This window comes from Acomys minous (genome assembly GCF_964271855.1).
Source record: "Acomys minous genome assembly, chromosome: 18".
In the NCBI taxonomy this organism is placed as follows: domain Eukaryota; kingdom Metazoa; phylum Chordata; class Mammalia; order Rodentia; family Muridae; genus Acomys; species Acomys minous.
Window position 1 is genome coordinate 58,303,899 of NC_140501.1, and position 25,949 is coordinate 58,329,847.

The following is a 25,949-nucleotide window of genomic DNA, read 5'->3' on the forward strand; positions in this document are numbered from 1 at the left end:
ACAGCAGCAGTTGATGGAGGGAAAAAGACGTGAGGAGGCGCCTCCCTGTGTGTAGCACCTGAGGTGACTGAAGCTCCCAGCACAGCATATTTAAGTGGCTGGCACATAATGACCAATAAGAGTTGAAGAACAAAAGAAAACAAGGCAGAGGTGAGTAAGGAAAGCCATGCCATCCTAGGTATGGAACGAATGGCACAGCAGTTAGTGAAGGATTTTACACAGGGAGTGGTACGCCCAGATCTGTGCTGCAGGAGAATCCCCCAGACGGCAAGCCACGCACTTCTTGATTCACACCCCCATAGGCCCTGCTCTGCGCCCACGCTGGGCTGCGCCAGTGTGCTTCGGAGGGAAGCAGGAACTAAAGACTGGGAAGCCAATTAAGCAACTACATCTAGGTGAGAACCAGTAAGGAGGCAGCCGCAGCTGTGGTCCCACGCAAGGGAATGGGGGAGCAGAGGAGGTGGACCCACCCGCAAGGCACAGCGAAACGCCACAACAAGCCTCAACCCAGAGCGCTAGCCGGGCGTGTGAGGCCGAGTTCCGCGGCAGTGCTACTGCTTCAGGGCAGCAGCTGTGCACACTTCAACAACCAGCAGTGAGCTCGGCTTCCAGCTGGGGCAACAGGGTGAGTAGGTACCACTGTCCAGAACTGAGCCTTCAGGAGAGGACTTCACTGACATTTGCAGAACTGCCTGCATCCATTAGCCACATAAAAACATTGGGAGAAAAGGGACAAGGTACATCAGCTTTGAATGAATTAGCTTTCGGCAGCATGTTTTTAATTGTTAGGTCTACCTAACTGAATTCTGATCTATATCTGGTAAGCTATGTGGATGTGCCCACCACTGTAAAAGGTGCAGATATCTGACATCAGCTACCAGGCCAGATACAGCAAGGTGACAGACTGGCATGCTACTCTAATCCTATCCAGCCCAGGAACGTATCATCCACTAGTTAGTGGGTGGGCCTGGAAAACTGGCATAGTTTCCACATCTACAAGGCCTTTCTCCATATCTCCCTGTGCCTACAGCTCTGAAGGGCGCTGGCCATTCAAGAATCATCAACAGCAGCACCTACGGGAAAGAATGGTACTGACAAGCCCAGAAAGCCTGTGATACCTTTGGGCCACATGGGAACAAGGGTCCTAATGTCTGCAATCCCATCACTTCAGAACATGCCAAGTACCTGGGCAGCATGCTAGCCACAAACACACTTGGTCTACACTGTCATATGACCTTATGGCTGAAAACAACACATACAGGTAATGGTATATTAACTCTCCAACCCTGTGTCATAACTTAGTTCAAACAGCTCTTGGTCATCTGTCTCTTCCACAAAATATCACACTGATTCACACTTTATTGATGACATTATGCTGACTGGACCAAGAGAGCAGGACATAGAAACCACTGTGGACTTGTTGGTAATGCACATGCACATCAGAGGATGGGGAATAAATCCAACCAAAACTCAAGGGCCTTCTACACAGTGAAACAGTCCTTCATATTGATGACGGATAACTTAGGGGCTAGTGTGGCCCCACCTCTCCCTAAAGAGCTACAGGTAATTCATGGTTGCTGGGGGGAGGGAGTCATAGTCCACTGGTAAGTTGCCCTTGCTCAAGTAAATAAATAACCCATCACCCATGGTCATATAGGCACCCTAGTCAAATGCAGTGAAACACACACACACACACACACACACACACACACACACACACACACACAAGACACAATGGGGACTAGATGGGGAAAAGGAAGGGGTTTGTGGGAAGGAATAAGAGACCAATGGGGGAGGGAAATATGATCAAATTATTCTATACTAATGTATGAAACTGTAAAGAACAAAGGTAAAATTAAAACAAAGAAAGTTCTAGAACCAACAGATACTGCTTTCAGCTAAAATCGTGTTTATATTATTTGAAAAAAATTCCAACATACTTAACTTACAGAATTTTGAGGATTTAGCTTCATTTTCATTCCTTGCATCATCTCAAAATCTTTTCTAGTTCTGCAAAACAAGTTCATCATTACTTAAGAAAAAAATTAGTAATTGCATTAAGAATAAACTTTAAACTGGGTGGTGGTAGTGCACACCTTTAATCCCAGCATTCAGGGAGTTAGAGGCAGGCAGATCTCCGTGAGTTCTAGGCCAGCCTAGAACGAGTTCCAGGACAGCCAGGGATACACAGATACACAGGGATACCCTGTCATGAAAACAAAACAAAAGCAAACTGTAATTAACCCAGCTTTTACTAAAGTGTTTTATGAAACTACATAGGTCATTGACTTGTTACAAATTCTACCTTATCTACAATATAGAAGAAAGCCTTGAGAGTACTGAGGCTTAGGAAAGCAGAAACAGAGTCTCCAGCAGACCCTGAACCAGGACAGCAAACTCAGCCAACTAGCAAGATCCGCTATGAGACATCTGTAGGGATGACTTACAACTACTACACTTCACCCTTCCTTACAGAAAAACGGGACAACAGAAGTGTCCTTTGCATTAACATACATACATACATACATACACACATATACACACATACAAACATACATACACACAAACAACTAGAAGGTATATTTGCTGAGAATACAATCTATAGCTACACATAAACTGAGAACCCTTCAAACAAAAGTAAGTAAACTAAGAAACTTCTTAGTCAACATTCCCTACCACTGTAACAGAGACAGTGGTTCTCTAGCATTAAAAGATTTTTGAAGTACAAATATGAGCCAAATTAGAAAGGATTCGAAGGCACAAGTTTAAAATTCAAAACAGATGCCACTGGAGAGGTTGCCCAGTGGTTAAGATGACTTAATGCCTCTTCTAGAGGTCTTGGATTCAGTTCCCAGCATCCAACAGCCACTCACAACTTTGTGTAACTCCAGTCCCAGGAGATCTGATGCTTGTGTCTCAACTCCACAGACACCAGGCAAGCACACAGTGCACATATGTACATGTAGACATAACAGTCAATACATAAAATAAACCTTTACAAATATTCAAAACAGAAATCTGAGCTAATACCTGAGGTGTTCCTATGATCAAAAAATGGCAAAGGAAACTCCATGAGGCAGACAAGAGGGCACAGGCCTGGGTTCCCAAACCATGGCCCACTTCTTCCTGGAATGCTGGCTAAAATAGGGCAAGGTGACCAACCCTTCTCCAAGTGCTGGGAGAGAGCCCACTGAGGACAAGCACTGGAGAGAAGGGCAGTGACAGCAGCCAGCACAAAGGAGAGCACCACAAGGCACGGGGCGTGGAAAGGGGAACACAGCTTGGCCTTGCAACATGCAAGCAGAGAATCCTTAAAACAAAATCCCAAGTCCTGGAGACCTACTGCACCCAAGCTCTCCTGTATTGAGCCCCAAAAGAAACATACTACTTTATGAGTTTGTTATAACTAGTGATACAATTTAGAATAAATGATTTTTAAGAGCCTTATGGGCTGGGAGGTGGTGGCACATGCCTTTAATCCCAGCACTCAAGAAGCAGAGGCAGGCTCTGTTAGTTCAGGGTCAGCCTGGTCTACAGATTGAGTTCCAGTTCAAGGACAACCAGGGCTGTTATGCAGAGAAACCCTGTGTTGAAAAAACTAAAACCAAAACGAAAAACAAAAAACAAAACAAAACACCCATTTGGAAAGGTGATTAAACAGACACAAATGAAGGGTTGTTAAATAAAGTGGGTCAATGAAGGGAACCAGCTAAATTGTTAAGACCAACCTTAAGTCATTAAGGTACCAACTGCAGGGAGGCTGCTTTCAACATCTTCTAAGGGGACAATCTCTTGCCAACAGATCTGACTTACATTTAAATTTACATTCTTAGTAAATTACTTCTTAATTTTTAAAACAAACCTCTTTTTAAAAAAAATTTAACTGTAGAAATTGGAGAGACATCTTAGAAGGTGCCCAAGTGTGAGGAACAGAGTTCGGATAGATTCCCCAGGACCCAAGGGCATCCCAGGCAGAAGATTAAGAAGCAATAAGAGACCCCGGGGTAAGGTGGCTAGCTGGATCACCTGAGCTGTCGAGCCCCCGGGTTCAGGGGAGAGAACCTCTCTCAGTGTGTAAGGTAGACAGTGATAGAGGTGGGCACTTACCTTCAAGCTTCCACCTGCACACATGTGCACATACATGAACCTGCACACACACATACACACGCACGTACATACACCACACACAGAAGCTGAGTACACAACTGAACTATTAATTAGAATGTAAACTAACCTTTCAGAGAGTTTTCCAGATAGTTTCTCAAGGAACTGCATGACAGTCTCTAAAAATGAATCCAAAAGAAAATTCCTTCAATTATGGTATATAAAATATCATGGGCAGCCATGTTAAAATTGTAATGTGGGGCTCATCACCTGTAGTGCCCCCTAAAGTAATGATTTTTCAAAGGTAGGCAGAGTTGTCTCCATATCATTGGAATATGATTAGTATTTCTAGACACTATCTCCTGTGAAAAACAAATTAAACTTACAGAGTGCTAAAGCCTTAGACTGTACCCAGTGTTAACAGCATTAATGGAGAGCAAAAAGAAAATAACCCAAAATTCCTGCTCAGTTGTATGAAAAAAAGAAGTGTCACAGACACGTCTACTTATTCCTAAATTTCAAGATGGCTAGATGTTGGCTTGATCCTAAAGATCAGAGCATGTCAGTAATCTCGGTCCATGGGGCACTGGGCCAGGAGTCACAACCAACACAGCCCTGCTCCAAAGAGAGACGATGGCTCAAAATGGCTCAGCACCCCTAGCCATCGAGGGAAATGCAAATCCACACTGAAAGCCATCCTACTCTGATCAGATGGCTGGTACTGAAAAGACAGAAAACCCAACAGACTCTGACAAGGACTGGAAAGGAGGCGCCCTTATTCACAGCTGGTGGTAACTGAAACTGGTACAGCTAGTGCAGAACTCAGCAGTGGAGGGACTTCAAAACCTAAAAACCACCTTAAAGTCCAGCCACACCAGTCCTGGGTGCTATGCAAAGGGCTCCATCAGAGCCCACAGCAATGCTGCGTATCCATCACAACAGCCAAGTCACATAAGCAGTCCAGATGTTTACCAACAGATGAAACAATAAAGAAATGTGAGTGGGTATGTGTGTGCGCACGCACACATGTGTGTGCATGTGAGAGAGAAAGGGGGGGACAGAGACAGAGAGACAGAGGGAGGGAGGGGGGAGCTTTACTCAGTCATAAAGAATTAAATTATGTCATTTTCAGGAAACAAGATGGAACTGAAGATAGTCATTTAAAAAATGTAACTTATTCTTTGAGAATTTCACACACATATACAATACATTTTGATCATAGTCAATCTCCACTCCCTACTCCACCTCCTCTAGTTCCCCTAACCCCCAAAACGGTTGTGTCCTTAGATCATGTTACTAAGCAAACATCACTGTGCACACACACACATGAAACCAGAAGGGTGCTATCTGAGAAGAGCGAGTGGACTCACAGTAGGGGAGAGGGACAAGGGAGGATAATTGGGAGTGAGCAGGGTCAAAGTTCATGACGTCTTTAAACAAAAATGAGCGTCTGAAGCCTTATATAATATACACAAATAAAAATACAAATGATATCAGTACCATTTAGAAAAATGATTCACCAAAAACTCAACTTTAAAAAGCAGTTTGCCTGGGTCACTTTTATAAATAACCTGCTTAGTATCAATACCAGGCATAACTAAACAAGGTCTTGACTTGGTCCTCAGTGTTCAGTCACAGTCAGCACCAGCAAGGCCCCGTGAGGCCAAGCAGCAGAACCCTTCTTTCCCATGGAAAGTATCCCAAGCCGCCTTCTGCCCTGACCTCCACGCGATGCTTTTATGTGTGTTTCGGTCGGCCACAAACACAGCCTTTATATTTTCCAGATGATCTTTTCTATGGGTTTAATTTCTTGCCCTGTCTTTAAGCTATCTCCTTTCTGAGTAAATGAAAGGCTAAGCAGGGAACGGGTTAGCCTAAACCACAGCCACGGTCTCTTGCCCCTGTCATCTTCAGAAAGTATCATACTCAGTCTCGTGTGCCAAGTTAACTGCGTCAGAAACTGAAAGGAGACAAAAGCTTGCATTCGAAGCTGTTCCCATCATCCCAGCTACCACAGACAACAGTTCCAAACAACTCTATCTCAATGTATTTGATTTCCACATAACCATGTCTTATTCAGTCACCCATTTTGTTTTTCTGGTGATATGTAAAGAGTTTGCAAACACTGTTATTAAAAAGACTGACTAAGGAGATGACGTAGTCAGTAAAGTGTTTGCCACGTGGGCACAAGGACCTGAGTACCAGCCTCCAAAACACAAAGAAAACACCAAACAGGTGTAGCAGCACTCGCCTGCAACGCCAGATCAGGGAAGGTGGCGACACGAGGCTCCCTGGGGCTTACTGGCCAGGCATTCCAGGCCAATTGGTGAGGTCTGGGTTCAGGAAGAGATCACGTCTCAGAAAATGAGGACAGCCGAGGAAGACATCCAGCATCTACCTCAGGCCCACGCACGCACGCACACATGCACACCACTGAATGGGAAACTCCCTAAAGAGAAACCGAATGCTCTCACTATGTGGCTGCTTCAAATTCACCCACCAAATGATGGCCACTATAACCTCAGTTCCTCTCTTTCTACCCTGCTCTCTGTGAAAACTCACCATTTCTTCAGTGTCATCACCTCCCTGAAAGCTACAAGCCATCCAATCAGCTAACAAGCATCACCTGCTAGCCAAACTTTCATGGCCCTGTTGTTTGTACTAATCTGGCAGTAAATTTTAAATCCTCAAGGACACAAGTCACATCTCATGTGACTATGTGCAGCAGTCTCTTCCAAAATGGCACTACATGACTTGCAGGCGGGCAACTTGCTTGCCACTGATGGGATCTGGTTTTAGCTACTGTTGGGTCCGTGAACTCTAATAAGCCAGTCTGGGCCAATGGCCAGTCCCCAAGACGGGGCATCCTTCTGCTCTCCTTCGGCCTCTCCTGTGGCTGGCTGGACGACACATTCTGCTTGCTTTTCTTCGCATTCACTATCCCACTACTCCTCAAAGCACAGGTGGTTCTTCTCCCAGTCCGACCTCAGAGCAGCCCAGAGCAGCCCCTGGCCTCCTGCTTCTTCCCACGCTCCCTTAGTGACCGCATACAGTCCCAAGCCTTTGAGTAAATATTTCAACGTCCATTTCCATCTCAGAGCCCTCAGCCCACAGCGTGTATCTACAGCGATCACTTTCAAGACAACAGCATCCTGACCTTATCTTGAACCAAACTAGGCTCCTGGTCCCCAGTGTAGTGACCTACAGTCTTTCTGGCTGCTCGGGGTAAAGCTCTCCCTTCAAAACAGCGTGTATCTAGAAGCTGGTGCCCACAGACCACCTCACTGGCATCCTGGTCAAGGTGCCATTGTTTCTCCTCCTGAGTGTCACATAATAGTTCCCAACGCTCCCTCCTCACCTCATCCTACCACAGTCTAGTCCGGCCACCAGCACTTCCTGTCATCGTGCTGTAAGTCAGCTTTCCTCCCTGCCCAAACCCTGCAAAGCCCTCACCTTTCCCAGAACAGCTCTTCCTACATGCAGCCCACAACGTATCTCTTTTCAACAAGCACCCACCCTGGCTTTTCCTTGGGTGTGTCTGGCACATCTCTGCCTTAGGACCTTGGCATATGGTTGCACCTTCTCCCCAAGGGACTGCAGAATCATTCCGGCAAGCTGCCAGGCCTGCCCAGAGGTGCTGCACAGCCTGCATGTACCGTCACATTCTACACAAGCCTCCTGGCAAAGGCAGCACTGCCTGCACACTGCATGCAGTGTATATATATATACACTATCAATTTAGGAATTAAGTTATATGAAACCAATTTTAAATCTGGACTGAGATGGAGCTTGGTGATAGAGAAGATACCTAGGATGAGTGAGGTCCTGGGTTCCATACTCGGCATAAAAAAATAAATCAAAACAAAACAAAAAAGTAAGGGGTTTAAAGGTTCAAGGACCGAATTGAAGGAAGGCAGAAAGAGTGCAGTGTTTTTGGAAGTTTATCATGGAAGAGGTGGGCTTGGGGCTCAGCAAGTCCGACCTGGAGCACCCAGGCTGGAAGCAGGATGTGAAGGTTTGAATGTAAACCATGGCCTAGGCTCATAGGGAGTGGCACTATTAGGAGGTGTCACCTTATCGGAGTAGGTGTGGCCTTGTTGGAGGAAGTGTGTCACTGGGGGTGGACCTTGAGGTCTCAGAAACTCAAGCCAGGTCCAGTGGCTCACTGTCTCTTCCTGCTGCCTGCGGATCAAGAGGTAGAACTCTCAGCTACCTCTCCAGCACCGAGTCTGCCCTCATGTCACCAAGCTTCCTGCCATGACAGTAATAGACTAAACCTCTGAACTGTGAGGCAGCCCCAATTAAATCTTTTCTTTTAGAAGAGTGGCCAGGCCATGGTGTCTCTTCACCACATAAAACCCTGAGACAGGGGAGAGCAGCTCAAGGGAAGTGGTTGTCTAAGGGAGAGTGAAAAAGACAAAGGAACTGGGAGGAACGAAGGAGCAGGTGGACACCGTGGGGCTGCACACGGCAGCGACAAAGACCGAAGGCAGGCCGGGAACCCCTCCTCACACGGAGTCCTCCCCAGTGCTCCCTCTTCCCACATCATGTGACTGCCCACAAGAAGCTGCACGGCCACCCCTCCCCCTCCCCCAACATCTCCAAAGTGCAGCTAGAATCTCAGCAGCTCCACCATCCTCAGCAGCCTCCACGGATTCACTGCCTCAGCTATCAGCTGCTGAAGTGCCTCTGAAAAGCTCACATGCATTTTCATTCTCTCTTAGACTCCTCCGCTCAGCACAAGGCCAGCTCACCCACTCCCACTTCCCGCACCCACCTAACACGAACCTTCCTTCGCAGGACTGTGCTTGGCTATGACCTCACCACCTTGGCTGAGCAAAAACATCATCCTTCACCCTCTCACTCTAATTCCAACTAATATGAGGACACTGGGCTGTTAGAATGGAATTGATATAAATTAATAACAAGAAAAAACTTAGGTTTGACTTATTCTCACCAAATACAAATTCTTATTCTATTCAAAGATGAGTGCTATTAAAAGATGCTGAAACATCAACAAATGGTTCTTTAAATGCATTAAAAACAAAACCCTGTTGGACATGGTAGCTCATGCAGGATCCCAGCATCCAGGAAGCTCAGGCAAGAAGACCGTGAGTTCAGACAGGCTACATGGCAAATGCCTTTTGTTTTTTAACCCATTTATAGACGTTTAAATTCAGAAGTTCTGGGCTGGACACATAGTTCCCTGGGGTGGCTCTCCAGCATTGTCAATCTATCCACCCACCCACCCACTAGAAATTGTGTTTCCTCAAAGTCCTGTTTATTCTTAGAAGGTGGATAAACAGGCTCACCTGGAGTCTGCGCTATGGTTCCCTGGAGGGCCCTGTGGGAAAATGTAGAATAACCTACTAAGTTTGCCAGAAGATCTCTGCTGCTTAGCAATTCTTCTAAACACTTCAACTGGCCAGCATTGGGATAGAGGAAAATTTTATAAGCTGCCTCCCGAACCTGTAGTTAAAACAGTGAAAGAAGAGAAAGTCAAAGATCTAAATGACATGGCTCAAAATCCTACGCAACACCCACCCAGGCCAATGCTCCCCACGTTACACGTTCCTTGTAGCTGGCCATGGCTTCCAAAGTAGGACAGCCCTCACCAGGTCACAGTGCTTTTATGGGCCACAGCTGCACATGGGGCAGGCTCTGGGAGGTCAATTTGCTGATGCTTCTGTCTCCGTGACACAAAGCACTCAATCCAGGGACACAATGACCTCACAAATTAAAAGCAACCACACTAGCTATTGACTGCACTCCAAAAATTAATCCTTGAGAGAAATGAATTTTAACTATTTTCCTTATTCAAAGCATTTGTGGGATCAACTTGTCACAAATTAAAATTTTCAGAGCTCAGTAATGCAACAAGATCTGTAAGGCCGTAATAACACGTTACTAATGAATCTGGGAGTAAAACAGTAGTAATACAATCCACTGGTGCTCAGATGGGAGCAGAGCAAAGAGCAGCGCAGCCTCCTACCAAGTCCTCCGAGGCTTCTGCATGTAGGCCATCGACGACAACATGATTCCCATCACGAGCAAAGTGGTGCCGAATGTGCTCTGGTAAGAGATGCTTCTGTATCTTGTTAGGTAAGTTGGTCCCCATGAGAAAAGCGCTGCTCAAATCCAGGATCTTAACATTGAGGTCCACTGCTCTTTTGCGCTACACGTGGGAGAGAAGCAATGTAAATCGGCGTTTCACAGACAGACAATCTACAGTGGTGAGGAAATCAACTTCTGAACTGCTGATACGGAACACCTAAGTGTAATCCTCTGTCCCCCAAACTTTCATTAAGTAAGTCAACAAGTGAGCTGGAAACACCTGTTCAGCAGCACTTTAAAAAATTAAGCATTTGAAGAGTAAATTAGAGAGATGTTGAATTTTAAAAGACTAAAGGGCAGAGAGGGAAGAGAGGCGAGAACCAGCTCTGCAAGGAACAGCAGTGAACACCCGGCAGGTCCAGGTCAGAGGCTCTCAATGCACGCACACCTGATGCTATGCAAGGACAGCAGCAAAGCTGACGGCAACAGGGCACAGGGTGTGCATCCCATGGCAGGAGGTCCACTGGCTAGGGTCACTCAGACCCTGCCTCAAAAACAGGAAGTGGGGAGGGGCAGGCAGAGGCCTGAGGGGCAAAGCTGCACCCTCCGCACTATGGGCCAGGTGTGTGGTACACGGACCAGTTCCTCACAGTCATCTAAGCTTGAGCTTGCAGTCACACTCCAGAACAGTCTCCAGGGAGGAGGAGTTTCTGAGGTCCATGGTCAAAGGAGTCACCTCAAAAATTTTTTTCAGACAGTCTCACGCGACCCAAGCTGGCTGTACTGCTGAGGATGAGCTTCAGCTTCCATCTTTGCCTCCTCTCTCCCCAGCCCGGAGCCGCGTGAATGACGGGACAACAGGCTTGAGCCCCTTGCTTGGCGTATGCAACCTTGAGCAGGGTTTAACCCAGGGCCTCGGCATGCTGGGCAAGCGCTACTGCCACTGAGCCTCAGGCCCAGCACACACCACAGATATAAACTGTTCCCGTGTAATCTCTACGGCCTATTAGAGGACTAGGCACGCACTGCACTGCCAGCTACATCAGCAAGAAACAAGTCAGGCTGCAGACTGGACTTAGGTTCAGGTGAGTCACGTGACCTGCCTTTAAAAAATTATTAAGCAACACTATTTTTTTTTCAGACAAATATATAAGATGTAAATGCGTACCGGACAAGAAACTGAGAAGGACTGGGGTGGTGTAGCTCAGCCGAGTGCTTGCCCACCACGCACAAAGCCTTGACCCTGGTCCTTAGCATTACACAGACTGGGTGTATACAGTCCCAGCACACAGGAAATGGAAGCGAGAGGATCAGAAGTTCAAGGTCAACTTCTGCAGCATAGTGATTCCATGCCGCCTTGGCTAAAATAAAATCAAATAAACCAGGTATGGGGCACACGTATATAATTCCAGCACTGAGGAATGCTGAGACAGGCATTTTAAATGTTCAAAATCAGCCTGTACTACACCGCAAGTTCAATGCCAGCCTGGGTTATATAACAAGACTCTCATATCAGGGAAAAAAAAGATAAATGTAGGATAATACCCTTAAGTTTTCAATATGGAAAATTCAAACTTTCCTGGGAAAAATTGGTTTCCAGTGCTTCCAGTGTCTTTCTAATCCTGACTTCTCTTGCAGCCATGTATTGCCACCTAGTGGTAGTCAGTGGAATAACAAAAATGATGGATGGTATCTAAAAACTATAGTTCAAAGGTTGTCACCAAAGCTTTTTTTATGAAAAAAAAGAAAAAGAAAAAAAAGAAAATGAAAAACCATAAATGTAATAAAATTAATTATCCCAAAGTTTTATAATATGTTACAACCTCTAGAAAAAATAAAGTCTAGTTCACTTTCTGATTCCAGTAATCTTCTGGACATACTCCATCGTTAGAGACCCATCCAATAAGTACAACTTGGGACTCTAAACAGCCTGTGAAACTACTAGAAACACTCCTTAAAATAAACTTAAACTCCTAAATTATGTTCACAAGACCTTAAAGTAAAGTGAAATCTGGCAAGCACAGAGGCCCACGCATATAGCTACATTTACTCAGGGGAGACGAAGGCAGGAGTGCTTGAGCTCCCAAGTTCAAAGCCAGCCTAGAGGCACAGCAGCTTCTCATCTCAAAACAAACCACAGCAAACCTAAAAGACCATAAGCTTTTATGGTGTGCAAGTTCTGTTATGTTGGCGGGTTGCCGCCACAGCCTCCCTTCTAAAGCAGGTGGTGTCTGCCCTGTCCGGCACCTGTGAGAGCAGACAGGGGAGTCGCAGAGAAGACTGGCTTTCTCTCCTGCAGCTTTAATGCTGATGGACGCTGGGAGTCACGTGCTGGGAAAGAGCGGGTATGCTGTAAGGATGAGCGTGCTGGAGAGGAACAGTGTGTCTGTGCCGGTAAAGGTGATCATAAGCGCTGGTCAGCAGTTCCAAACACCGCTTTAACAAAGCATTTTGTAAGAGACTAAAGCTATGCACACCCACTTCTACCAGCCACGCTTCCTCAACTGCTACTAAGGTAGGGTCCGAGCGGGCAGGTATGCAGTTGGCTGAGTGCTGGCCCAGCGTGCAGGAAGCCCTGGGCTTGGTCCTAGTAGCGCACAGAGCGGGCACGATGGACAAGGTCTGCATCCGCAGCTCTTGGGAGGTGGAAGCAGAATGATCACAAGCTCAGGGTCCTTCTTGGCTACACAGAAAGCTCACGGCCAGCCTGTGCTGTGCGAGACCCATCACCCACAGATAAATAAGTCAGGATGTCAAAGTCAGTTAGTGGCGTAACAGGATTTGTCTTCCATTCATTAGGTATTTTACTGAATCTAAAACTGGTATGCATTAAAAATCATGATCTGCTGGCGATAATGGCTCAGCGGCAGAGCAGCTGCCTAGCATGCATGAGGCACTGGAGGGAACATGTGATCATCACGTGCCTATACTCACAAGCACTTGGGAGGCTCATGTCCCAAAAGTGAGGCCTTATGACGAAATACAAAGGAGGCAGCTGTGGCGGCTCAAGCATATGACCCTAGCACCTGGGAGTTCTAGGTCAGCCTACAGATCACGCCCTCCCCACCACCCCTAGCACCTGGGAGTTCTAGGTCAGCCTACAGATCAGCCCTTCCCACCAGGCTCTAGCACCTGGGAGTTCTAGGTCAGCCTACAGATCACGCCCTTCCCACCACCCCTAGCACCTGGGAGTTCTATCTAGGTCAGCCTACAGATCACGCCCTCCCCACCACCCCTAGCACCTGGGAGTTCTAGGTCAGCCTACAGATCACGCCCTCCCCACCACCCCTAGCACCTGGGAGTTCTAGGTCAGCCTACAGATCAGCCCTTCCCACCAGGCTCTAGCACCTGGGAGTTCTAGGTCAGCCTACAGATCACGCCCTCCCCACCACCCCTAGCACCTGGGAGTTCTAGGTCAGCCTACAGATCACGCCCTCCCCACCACCCCTAGCACCTGGGAGTTCTAGGTCAGCCTACAGATCAGCCCTTCCCACCAGGCTCTAGCACCTGGGAGTTCTAGGTCAGCCTACAGATCACGCCCTTCCCACCAGGCTCTAGCACCTGGGAGTTCTAGGTCAGCCTACAGATCACGCCCTTCCCACCAGCTCTAGGCTCACCAGCTTTTCATCCTGAGGCACTCTCAAAGGCACAATGCAGTATGGGGGAAAGAAGCACACTTTACTACGGCAAATGCTCGGGAGATGCTCACTGTCACCTCTGAGAAGACAGAGGCCTCAGCCAGCCAGGTCCTCTGGCAGATGTGACTTGCCATCAGATCTAAGATGCCATCTGAAGACCCAGTTACTAAGACGGTGTGAACGGCAGTGAAGGAGAAATGTATACTTACTCCAGACTTTGTGGGGTATATGTCACCACAGAACAGGGCTGCAGCGGCAAAGAACCTGTTTATGGGGCCTGACAGAAAGACCGCTGCAGACTAAGAGGAACCAGGAGCTACATGCTTAGCCCTGACACATCAGCCCCGACAGATGAGTGAAGAGACCCACGGTGGTTTTACGGGCAGGAGCAGTGGCTCACACAAGTGATCCTAGCACTCAAGAGGCTGAAGTAGGAAGATCACAAGTTCAAGGCCAGCCTGGGCTGCAAAAAGTGGATACAAGTATTTCAAAAAACAAAACAAACAACACAAAGTTAAGAGGGAGACAGAAAGACAGAGACCTGTTTATTGGACATGGCATAAACTGTTTCCTGGGACCGATGCCAACACACCCCTCCCTTGGACAGCAGGTGGTCAGTCCTTTTGCACTCACATGGCACCTATGCATCTCCTCCCATCAGCGTCACAACACCGCTCTGTCACTTAGGAAGCATAATACAGTGTAAAGGCCAGGTGAGAGCACAAGAGGCATTGTTTGGAAAAGTCTGCTCTCAGCTCACTGCAGACACATTGTTTCTGAGCGTTTCCATCTGCCATTGGACTTTGGCAAGAAGAAGAGGCCATAGAGAGCCACTCTCGATGGCATCCTGTCACTCCTCTACCGCAACCCTGAGGACCCCAGTGTGGCACTGCATCCGATTCTGAGGAGAGCAGCAGCCAGTGAGAATTCCTGGCACTAAAGCTGAGAGCCTGAGCAGGTTACTTTGTTTCAACATCTATAACACAAGAGGTGCAGACAATGTGACAGGCCCTCTATCCAGAGTGAACACTGTGGGTCACACCAACGCCTCCTGCTGCCATAGCACGAGTGTGGATCCAGCAGACATGTGTAGGATCAGCAGGCATCTCTGTTAACAGTCTCCTGTGCTCCACCTCAGCCTCATTCCATGATACCATACACTCTAGCTGTGATGCCGCCCCATTCTGGATTATCAGGGGTGACGGGCCAGCTTCCACAGACCACCACATTTAGACACCACCTACTGAAGGATTTTATGACAAATAAAAAAGTCCTAAGGCTTTACTAACACCAGGCCAAGTGGTACACAAGGGCTCTGGCAACTACCTATTAGTAACAACGCTGGTCAAAATAGCTAGAAGCTGGTGTGGTGACACATGCCTGTGATCCTAGCAGGAGGGTCGGGAGTACACGGGCAGCCTCTGCTACACAGCAAGTTCAAGGCCAACTTGGTCAACATGTAACCCTGTCTTCAAGAAAAACAGAGCTGAGGATGGAGCTCAGCTAGTAGAATGCTTGCCCTGGTATGCACGAGGCCCTGGGTCCAGGGCTCACCTCCAGCACTGAGCCTGGTGCAAGATCAAAAGTTCGAGTTCATCCTCAACTACATAGCAAGATCAAAGATAGTTTGAGCTACAAAAGACCCTATCTCTTAATTAATTAGTTAATTAATTAATTAATTAATTAATTACCTGGGCTACATAAGACGAACACAAAAGTAAAGTGTCCATGTGCTGGCATGCACCTTTAATCCAAGCACTCTGGGGCCAGAGTGAGTTTGAGGTTAGCCTAGTGTACCTAACAAGTTCCAGGCCAGCTGGGCCTACACAGACCCTGTCTCAAGAAAGAAAAGATGGTGTACAGAGATGGTTCAAAGGTTAAGAGCACCTGTTGCTCCTGCAGAAGACCATGGATTGGTACCCAGCACCCACATGGGACTCTGAAAGCCTCTTCTTACCTCCCAAGGAGACTACATACATTCAGACCAACTCATACACAAAATAAATAAACTTAAAAGCATATTTTAAAAAGAAAAAGATTTACCTTTTCTTCATCTAGATGGATTCCACTGATTTCAAAATCAAACATAAATAGCTCAGCCACTCGCCTAAGAGAAAAATGAGCACAAGTTACAGGAGTTCATTAAAATTACAAATAAAACAATCAGTCTTTATGTTCGGCAGGATTTCTGAAATTTACTATTAAGAAAAATTATTTCAACACACACACAGATAAGCATACTCAAAATTTGTTTATTTGTCTGAAACAAGGAGTTTAATATCTCAGAAAAAGATACAATGCCCAGTTGACTGACAGCCCCTACCAGCTTGTCATGTGAGCGTTTATTGCCTGGTGAAGCTGGGAACGCTAACATGCTAATTATTTATTTCATCTGAACCCCAGTAACTAAAATCAGGATCAGCTCACACTTGGAGAGCTTCTCAAGACCCCTGCTGGGTTTTTCTGGGTTCTTCCAGCTCTGGTGCTGTGCCACAGTGGGCTCCGTGACTGTGGAGAACTGTGCTTTCTTTTTTGGTAACAACTTTCCTGTCAATGGTTATTTTTCAGTTGTTGTTTCTAGTGTTAGACTAATGGAGTATTCTTCTGGCTTTGACTTTTCAAAAGGAATATATCCATTTATCTTCCTGATTATTGTATCATATAATTCTACTTATTAAATGTGCTTTTTTTTTATGAGATAGGATCTTGCTATACAGCCCAAATTAGCTTCAAACTTGTTACCTTCCTGCCCCAGCCTCCTGAGCGCTAGGATGATAGGTGAGTACCACCACACTCGGCTCAAATACATCTTGAATGAACAGAATTAATATTATTCTAAACTTCTTCCCACGTGGTACCACATGGTGCTGGGATCACACCAGGGCCCTGCACATACCAAGCAAGTTCTCAGGCAGTGAGCTGTACTCAGCCTAAAGTCCTCTAAAAGTCTAAAACTTCAGGGACCTTGCCGGGCATCTGTGAAACCTGTTGCTCTAGCACATGGAAAAGGAAGACACATGAGGATTACAAGTTTGAGCCATTCTGGACTAATATGGAGTTCTACAGCCTGTAAATCAATCAATCAATCAATCAGTCCCATTAACAATGCAGTCATTTGAATGCTTTCTTACAAACAATGCAGAACACTTCACAGGAGCCCTTAACTGGTCTCTTTACCTACCTCACACCATCTCCCTTTCCTAAGCACTATTTTTTTTTTAAAGTACTAAAGAAAAAAATCTTTCTTTTCTTTTTTCTGTACATGAGTGTTTTGCCCTGCATTCACACAGGCGTGAGGGTGTCAGGTCCTCTGGAACTGGACCTACACACAGCTGTGAGCTGCCATGTGGGTGCTGGGAACTGAACCTGGGTCCTCTGGGAGAGAAGCCAGTGCTCTACCCACTGAGCCATCTCTCCATGTTCTCCAGCCCCCAGTGCTCTCTTCTTAAGCAAAAATACTTCATGGTATCAGTTTACTATAAAAATGTTTGTGCCAGGTGGAGGCAGCACATGCCTGTAATCCTATAAATACTCCCTTTTCTCTTTTTACAAAGGGAACTAGAGTTCAGCCAACTGTGGTGCCAACAGCCAGCCCTGCGGTCTATTTCTAGAGCCACTCCTTACTGCCGCCCTCAAGATCAGTATTTAACTACAGTTCACGGTGAAAATCTAATGGGCATCTATCTGTTCCTCCTTGAGAAGTAAGCCTTTTGCAAAAACAAATTCTATCCCCATTTTTGTGTATGCTCTTTATATTCCAGTAATGTGCAAGGTCTCCTAACATGATAAATATATTAGCCCTTTGTCACGTAACTAGTGTGTCTCATTTGCATACTGACTTTCAACATGGAAGAGTTTGGCCATAACGAGTTTGTAATTTGTATGTAGCCAAATGAATCTTTCTTTTTGGTATAAGGAAACACCTTCCACATCCCAAGAGATCTATGCTTTTATTTGTCTTTTCCAAAGTACTAATAGACAACTGACTGACTGGGCTAGACACTGGATTTGAAGCTTGCACACACTAAGCGATGACTCATTGCTGAGCTATATACCCATCTGCGATTTTACTGTTGTTTTACTTTTCATTTGGGACAACGGTCTTACAAGTTATCAAGGTTGGCCTTGAACTCACTCTAGCTCATCAGCAAGGCCTTGAGCCTGGGTCATCCTGCCTTAGCCTCCTGAGTATCTGGGATTATAATCCTAAAATACCATGTGTAGCTTCTAAAAAATATTCAATCTTTGATAAAATAATTCTCTTTTCTCCAAAAGGCCACTGGCCAAGCGCACGGTCTTTCTCTGCTGATGTGTAATGACTCCTCTACCACGTCTAAGCAGCTATAGGTAGATCTGTGCCTCTGGCTGCAATTTCTCCGGTCCTCTACTAATTGAATATTACAACTTAAATATAAGGCACTTCCAAACACAGGCAATACATATGTGTGTACACACACACACACACACACACACACACACACACACACACACACACATGTTTGAAAAAAATCTAGTTTAAGACTTTTTCTTACTGTAGTGGAAGTTTTGTTGTATTTAAAATATGTTAAGCTATTTAAACGTGTTTTTGTTTTAATCCCAGGTGTAGGATATGTGGGTGCTTTAGATTGTCCACAGCAGCAGACAATTTGCCTCGTGCAGACTCTGAGCAGGGCATGATCTTTGCCAGTGGCAGATAATTTAGTTCTGAGGACTCCAGAGAGGGAATAAATTCCAGGGGTAGGGGAGGGGCGGTTTGAGAAAGAAGAAGAGCTGCTACTCCTGCTCTCCTGCTGCTCCTACTCCCTCTGCTGCTCCTGCTCCCCCTGCTGCTCCTGCTCCCCCTGCTGCTCCTGCTGCTCCCCCTGCTGCTCCTGCTGCTCCCCCTGCTGCTCCTGCTGCTGCTCCTGCTCCCCCTGCTGCTCCTGCTCCCCCTGCTGCTCCTGCTCCCCCTGCTGCTCCTGGCTGCTGTTGGTGCAGTTTGATGAGAAGAACTTGGAGCTATCCTGAAACGAAGACAGGACTTGTCCCAAGCAACGCAATGACCCTCGCCAGCAGGACGCAGCTAGAGAACCACGCGCCTGCCCCCCGCTAACCTTCTTTCTCTCCTGCCTGGTGTGAGGTGTTGGAAGGGATTGAGTGGAGAAGGGAGAAAGAGCTGTAAGAAACCTTGAAAAAATAAAATAGACAAAAACTACACTAACATGTTACCTCACCAGATTTTTTTCCAGCCTATTCTAGAGTATTGTTTACAACTTCAAAATCCTTTTGAGTAACATAAATCCCTTCGTTAGACAGAGACAGGACAGCCATGAGCTTACAGGCTAGGAGAGCACGCTAATGGATTCTCCTGTCTCCTGTCTAACATGGCAACGTGTTCTCCACCTCAATCACTCTTCGTGCTTCCTAGAGGTCATGTGTGTGCATCTTCATGCTTCCTAGAGGTCATGTGTGTGCATCTTCATGCTTCCTAGTGATCCTGTGTGTGCATCTTCATGTGTGTGCATTCAGGCTCTGCATGGTATGCTCTCCAGAGTTTATCCAAAAGGATGTTATAACTTGCTCTATAACAGGGGTCTTTCCTGTTTTACACTGTGAAGAAAATGTGTTTGTCATGTTTGCACACATACAACATAGAAAACCTCAAATAAAAAGGAGGTCTCTTTATAGACAGACTCATCAGAGACTGAAGCCACTAAGTTTTCCAAGGGAAGAAATAGCAGATTCCCAAATGTATAGAATTTTCTGTGGGACCCTTCTGAAAAAAATCTGAACGCAGCTCATTTCCTAGTTTCTTCTTGTTTAGCTCAAAGACAAGGATAGAGGGTGATGATTAGCTTTAAATGGCCGCTTAACACAACTTGTCAGCAACAGTCAATTTGACGCAATCTCGACACTTCAGAAGGTAGTCACAGTAAGAGACTGGAAGAGTGGGTCTGGCGGCACGTCTGTGAGGGGGGCATCTTAGTGATGCTACTAAGGCAGAAGGTCTGATTACTAAGGGTGGCACCATTCTCTAGGCAGGAGGCCCTGAACTGAGCAATGGTAGGAAAACCGCCTGGCCACAACAACGCGCCACTCACCCTTTGTCCTCTGCTCCTTATGGGTGTGACAAGAGCAATTCCCCACACCTCTGAGGCTGCGACTTTCTTGCAGTGATGGTCTGTAATCTGGCACTGTGAACTAATAAACCTTCTATCCCCTCAGCTCCCTTGTCAGCTGTGTTTGTGTTTTTGTTTGTTTGTTTTGTTTTGTTTTGCGGGGGGGGGGGGGTTCAAAAAAGGGCTTCTCTGTGTAGCCTTAGCTGTCCTGGAACTCCCTGTGTAGACCAGGCTGGCCTTGAACTCACGGAGATCCTCCTGCCTCCTGCTGCTTTTCTGTTTTATCATAGCAACAGAAAAACACTAACACATTCAGAGAACTTGTATTTCTGAGGATGCATCTAGTAATAGTAAATAGTAAAATACATAAATAAGTAAGTGGGCACTCAGTCCACTTCCTTCCTTCACACATGAACTACATGAGAACACATGTGACCATCACGGCCATCCCATTCTCACCATGGCCCGTACTTTCCACAGGCAGAGTCTATGATGCAGTGCCTTCTGGATGCCTGACGACGCCCGCAATGTCACTCAACCACCACAACGCTTCATTTGCTATCATCTCAAGCCCTAGTTCTCTTCCACACCCAATGCTCTCCTCTCTGGAACACTGTTCTGTCACTCAGCTTACTCTTCCCAATGTATGTTTCACTTTGTTCCTCAAAAGCTCTTTATTGGCATTTCTAGAAACATTAGAAATATGGAATGTACCCACAATGTCTTTGTGTATAAAATAACTTAAAAGCCAACTAAAAGTTGTACACAGTCAACATAAAAATGCTAGTTATCCCACTTGGCATGGTGGCGCACGCCTTTGATCTTAGCACTTGGGAGGCAGAGGCAGACGGATCGCTGTGAGTTCAAGGCCAGCCTGGTCTACAGAGTGAGTCCAGGACAACTAAGGCTACACAGAGAAACCCTGTCTTGAAAGAAAATAAAAATAAAAACAAAAAACAAAACAAAAAAGTGCCAGTTATTAGAGCTAGGTCCTATATTACCTAGAGATAATACTTTATATTGTTACATTAAGCCAATGCCAAGTACGTACTCATCTGGGGTGATGCACCCACAGTCAAGCTTACCTCGCTTTGCACTGATGGAGACAGCATAAAGTCAAGCCTAAAATTACAATCAAACAACTGCCCACGTGACACAGCCAGCTCCACTAAGATCCTGAGCTTCAGGAGCAACGAGGAGGAGGGCCAGGTCCCTGAAGACCTGCCAGTGAGTGAGGGGAGTGAGGGAAGCACCTGTCCCCACAGTGCCTCCACCACCTGGAACTCATATCTGAACTGAAAGCAAGTTCCATTCCCAGCTGGCCTCCAGGGGTTAGGGCTTTCGTTGGGGTGGCACATGGGGACGGACAGGGAGATGGAAGCAGCAAGAGTGGAAATAGGTTGTCAAAGTGTCCCATAAATAAAGAGAGGATCAACAGGTGGAGAAAAGAATTATTTTCTAGGTTATGACATAATATCATAAACACATAAATCATGAGCCCTACTATGCTTACCTTATTATTTCATTACTCATTTTTCACGTATGCACACGTGTGTGTGAACATGCCTACCGTGGCATGAGTCAGGAGGTGGGAGAACAACTTCTAGGAGTCAGTGTTTCCTTCGGCCATGTGCATCCCAGGACTGAACTCAGAGCACTGGGGTTATGAGCAGATACACTGACCTGCTGAGCCCTTTCATCGATCCTGTACTGCGTTAGCACCAGGCCTCTGGTTACAATGAACAACTGCACTCTAATGAACCAGAGATAATCATTTTAAAGCTCTTGAGAACCACCAGCAACAAATCAATTTGCTGCTCTCTCCCAACGGTGCTATTACGTAACTAGAAGCATAAAGGCAGTGTGACCATCAGCGATTAACAGGAGGATAGCACTGCTCATTCATTTCGCAGCAATGAGCAAGAGAGACTAAGAAGCGGCCTGTGGAGCTCAGGCAGAAGGCAGAGAGATGGAAACAAATTACCAAGGCAACAGACAAGAAGATACTGGTGGTGACCCTGGGAAAGAGGACAGATCCAGTCAGACATGGTGGAAAGCGAAGATGTAGTGTGGTTTGGTTTAGTCTCCGAGAAAGTGCAGGAGCCAAGGGATTTGGGGAGAGCAGCCTTCCCACCCTGAAGGCCCAGAGGGCTGCCCAGCCTGGCCGCAGCGTTAGTCAGAGAGACAGGGGTAAGTGGACAAGCACCTGGTTTCTGCGTCAAGGGACTCCATGAGCTTCTTATCATCCAGCAATTTCCGCAGGCTCTGGTACAATTCCACATCCGTATTCAACCTAGAAAGACCATGAGTGGGAACATGTGATTTTCTAATGCATTTTAAAATCTTTACTCTACATCAAGAAATGGCATTTGATGGTCACATACAAATACCCAGAGCCCAAAACTGGGGAGTAGTTTTCTGTATATTCTTTTGAACCAGGAATCACAGCCATACTTAGAAACTGTTCAGTATAGGGACAGGCAATCCTTTAACCCCCCAGTGGAGGCGAACTTAAGATGAGAAGGCAGCTGGAGCAGGGGGTGGGGAGGATGAGGCGGGGTGGTGGCCTTGGTCATGGAGACCTTTTCCCATTAGCAATGGGCAGGCAGCTTCTTTGGTTTTAATAAGTAGAAAGAAGCAAGGAGGGAAGAAAGGCAGAGGCACTGTGAAGGTTCCCTAAGCCCTCAGCTCAGTGCCCTACCACTCTGGCTGGCTGTGCTTAGGTGAGTGAGAGGAGCAGGCCCACCCTGGACAGCTCAGGACACACTGTGCAGCCAGTGTCACGCAGCTGGTCAACTGTGGCCCTATAATCCTAGGCTGCTGTGAGGACTGAATATCACACCAAAGCTCTAGGCCAAATCTGGGAGCAAAGAGCCACGGCCCATATGGCAATGTCAGCCCAATCTGCAGCAGCACTGCCCTCTCCCTAGGTCCCAAGGCCCTGGCATCCTCAGGGCCTGCCTTGGGACCAGCCCTACCTAGAATCCACTCCCACCTCCTGGACCACGATGGAGGAACAATATTCCTCACACCCTCCCCAGTCTCCAGATCTTAGCCAGGAACTCAGGGATGGGCTAGTTCCCCAGGCCATTGACAAAGAACTAAAGTATCCTATGAACTGGAGGGTTTCTTGCCCAAATGTTAAGGGCCAAGGCAGTTAATTACTGTCAATCAAAATGCTCAGCAGGGAGCTGGAGAGATGGTTCAGCAGTTAAGAGCACTGGCTCCTCATCCAGAGGTCCTGAATTCAATTCCCAGCAACCGCATGGTGGCTCACAGCCATCTATATTGAAATCTGAGGCCCTCTTCTGTCTGATGCTGTCTTCTGTCATGCAGTGCTTATATACACAAATACACAAGTAAATAAATTTTTTTTTAAAAAAATGCTCAGCATCTACTCCCTCACATAGCTCCCAGGACAGGGGGAAAGCTGATACCTCTGTCCTGTTGGCCTCTTGCAATGCACAGGACAGCACTTTGGAGACACCTGCACCATGGTCCCTGCTGAGGCGTATGCACATCTCTCCCTTGCACTGTTTAATGTTGGAAGACCCCGAGGTGAAGTCTATGGTTTATATCTACCATTAATTCTCAACTCTTTCTCCACACCCAGAAAACGAGTCAGTTTCCCGATGTACCCAAGGTTAGCCTGACCAGCCAAAGAAGTCAGCTGTGCTTCAGTCAGAGCAAAGGGAAAATTGCATCACAGTGAGCACTTGGAGAAAGCAGGAAGCAAAACTCTGGGCAAGGTGGTAAAGGCTGCTTTAGGGTCTTAGCACTCTCCATGTAGAGGTGACGGTTACAGTCAAACACTATACCACTCCACCGTCAGTCACGGCTCTCCACTGGTCTCCCACAAAACTCAGAGCGCTTGTGCTTACAACAGGCTCCATCGCAAGTCAGCAGGACACAGCCTTCACGGCATCTGAGAGAGGTGGCCTGGCCATGCTGTCTCCTTCCCTGAACTACTCCTAGCAGAAGGTGGCCGTTCTCCCATGGAATCCTTGCCTCAGTCTCTGTTGCAGCACAGGGTCAAGTGTCTAAATGTGGCAGGGACTGGTTTTATCCATGTAGCTCACACTGATGACCATAAAGTCACATTTACTGTGCCTGAGTGGGGCAACGTTGCTCAATGGGAAAGAAAGACAGCCACACCTCCTAAGATATGAGGTCTTTCAGGAACTCTGTCCAGCTGGTGAAGCTACCTCCATTCCCACTTCTGGTCTCTGGAACAGTCTCGTGGTACTGCCTGGCTTGTTTTCCCCTCATAAACCCAGGCTAGGCAAGCCCTGACACTCTCCCTGGCCTCAACACTATCACACACCTGTGCTTCAGAATACAGTGTTGTCCACAGTGGCTTTAGCAATCTCTTTGGGGCATTTGTAAGTGGCTTTAAAACATTTCAGATCACTCCTAAGCCACTTTAGAATAACTTGGTTCCTACATCCTCCACCTACAGCCTTCCTTGGCTCTCTCAAGAGTGTTGAGATAGTCCTAATCACAAATCAACAAAGTCTACGAGGGTGCTTCATGTAAATACATACTTTGGCTTCCTACCCTGTAGCCCACAGCCATGTATGCAAGAGCAGTCGGCTCACGGTAGAACCTAGGAACTCCAAATACCCACAAAAATACTCAAAAGACTACTGACTGTCCTAGTTTGCTTTCCACTGCTGTGAAAAAGAGCAAAATCAAGAGCAACCTGGGGAGCAAAGGGGGTGTTTGGCTTACACGTCCCATGTCACAGTCCACTGAGGGATGCAAGGCAGGGAACCGCAGGCAGAAACTGATACAGAAGCCAAGGAGGAGGAGGAGGGCCACTCACACCCTGAGGCTAACACGACATGTTTCTTATACAACCTGGGCCCACCTGCCTAGGGGTGGCACAGCTCAGTGAGCTGGGCCCTCTGACACCAACCATTAACCAAAAAAATACCCCCCAGACTTGTCTACAGGCCAGTCTGATGGAGGAAGTCCCTCAAATGCGGTTCACTACAAAGAACAACCAGCACAATTACCATCAACAGTAATGATGACAAATATTACCGTATGTCCCTGTGTGCCCCACACCCTTTAAGCATCTCACGCTCTCTTTCGCCTCATTTCATTTTCACACACGGCAACACTGAAGTCGGCGTGATTACCCAATTACAGATAAAGGGAGAGGACAGGCCATAATTGCAGCTGACAGGGACCTACCCCAGCCCTCTCGCCACCTACCTGGGCTGCTAGACCATGGTGCCTCCTCCCTCCTGCCCTGGAGGTGACAAGCACTATACACAAAGCCACCTGGAATGGGGGGACATACTTTTCCACCATGGTGCCAATATTTCTGCAGGCCTCTTCCGCAGCTTCTCTGAATGCGGGCTCAGGGTGTCCAATTTTCACAAAGTCCGCCTAGTGGAGGGGAAAGACAAAAACCAGAGGACTTTGATGGAACTCAGGATTTTAAAACAAAGGGTGCAAATGAATCCAGCCTTGGAACGCGCCACTCGCTTTAACCCACACATTTCCTGACTGAATTTGCATCTACCGAGGCAAAGCAGATCCTTTTGGTTCTGTCTAGACGTTTATAAACTCTAATCCCTCGGAACCAAGTCTGTTTCATTCCAAAGCAGATGCTTTCATGAACTTCATTTTATAAGATTTTTCACCTTCACATAAATAGCCAGCAAATCCTTCCCATACTGTGACTGTAATGAGCCAACCCTGGTCTTGAACACTCTGAAACTTCAGACTTTAAACTGCAGTGTGATGCTCCTACGATGACACAGCTCGCTCAGGGGTGCACTTTTAAAATGACACCTAATATAATTTCAAAACCAACTTGACATCTGAGGCTCTGGGAGCAGGCGGGGGAGGCACAGTCTCTCTGTGGGAGTTTTATAAGAGGGAAATAGGAATTGCTGATCCTCATCCAGAACAGTATACAACCATACTGTTTCCGCTATGCCAACCAGAATAATTTAAGCAAGGATTCTTTTTTTTTTTTTTTTTAATAGAAAATTATTTTAGAGACACAGTCTCTCACTGAGCCTGGAGCAGTCCTCCTGTT

The 25,949-nt window shown here is 46.7% G+C and overlaps 1 protein-coding gene across 1 annotated transcript in view; it reads right to left on the minus strand.

Moving 5' to 3' along the window:
* The window catches only part of MIPEP (mitochondrial intermediate peptidase), a 125,727-nt gene that overhangs the window by 95,039 nt on the left and 4,739 nt on the right, over nucleotides 1–25,949 (minus strand). Inside the window, exons 3-9 of the mRNA XM_084767579.1 lie at nucleotides 25,203–25,291; nucleotides 22,101–22,187; nucleotides 15,840–15,903; nucleotides 10,097–10,279; nucleotides 9,417–9,573; nucleotides 4,235–4,283; nucleotides 1,950–2,010 (exon numbers count right to left, since the gene is read on the minus strand). Of these exons, the coding sequence (XP_084623705.1) occupies nucleotides 1,950–2,010; nucleotides 4,235–4,283; nucleotides 9,417–9,573; nucleotides 10,097–10,279; nucleotides 15,840–15,903; nucleotides 22,101–22,187; nucleotides 25,203–25,291 (690 nt within the window). The remainder of the gene's footprint in view (nucleotides 1–1,949; nucleotides 2,011–4,234; nucleotides 4,284–9,416; nucleotides 9,574–10,096; nucleotides 10,280–15,839; nucleotides 15,904–22,100; nucleotides 22,188–25,202; nucleotides 25,292–25,949) is intronic.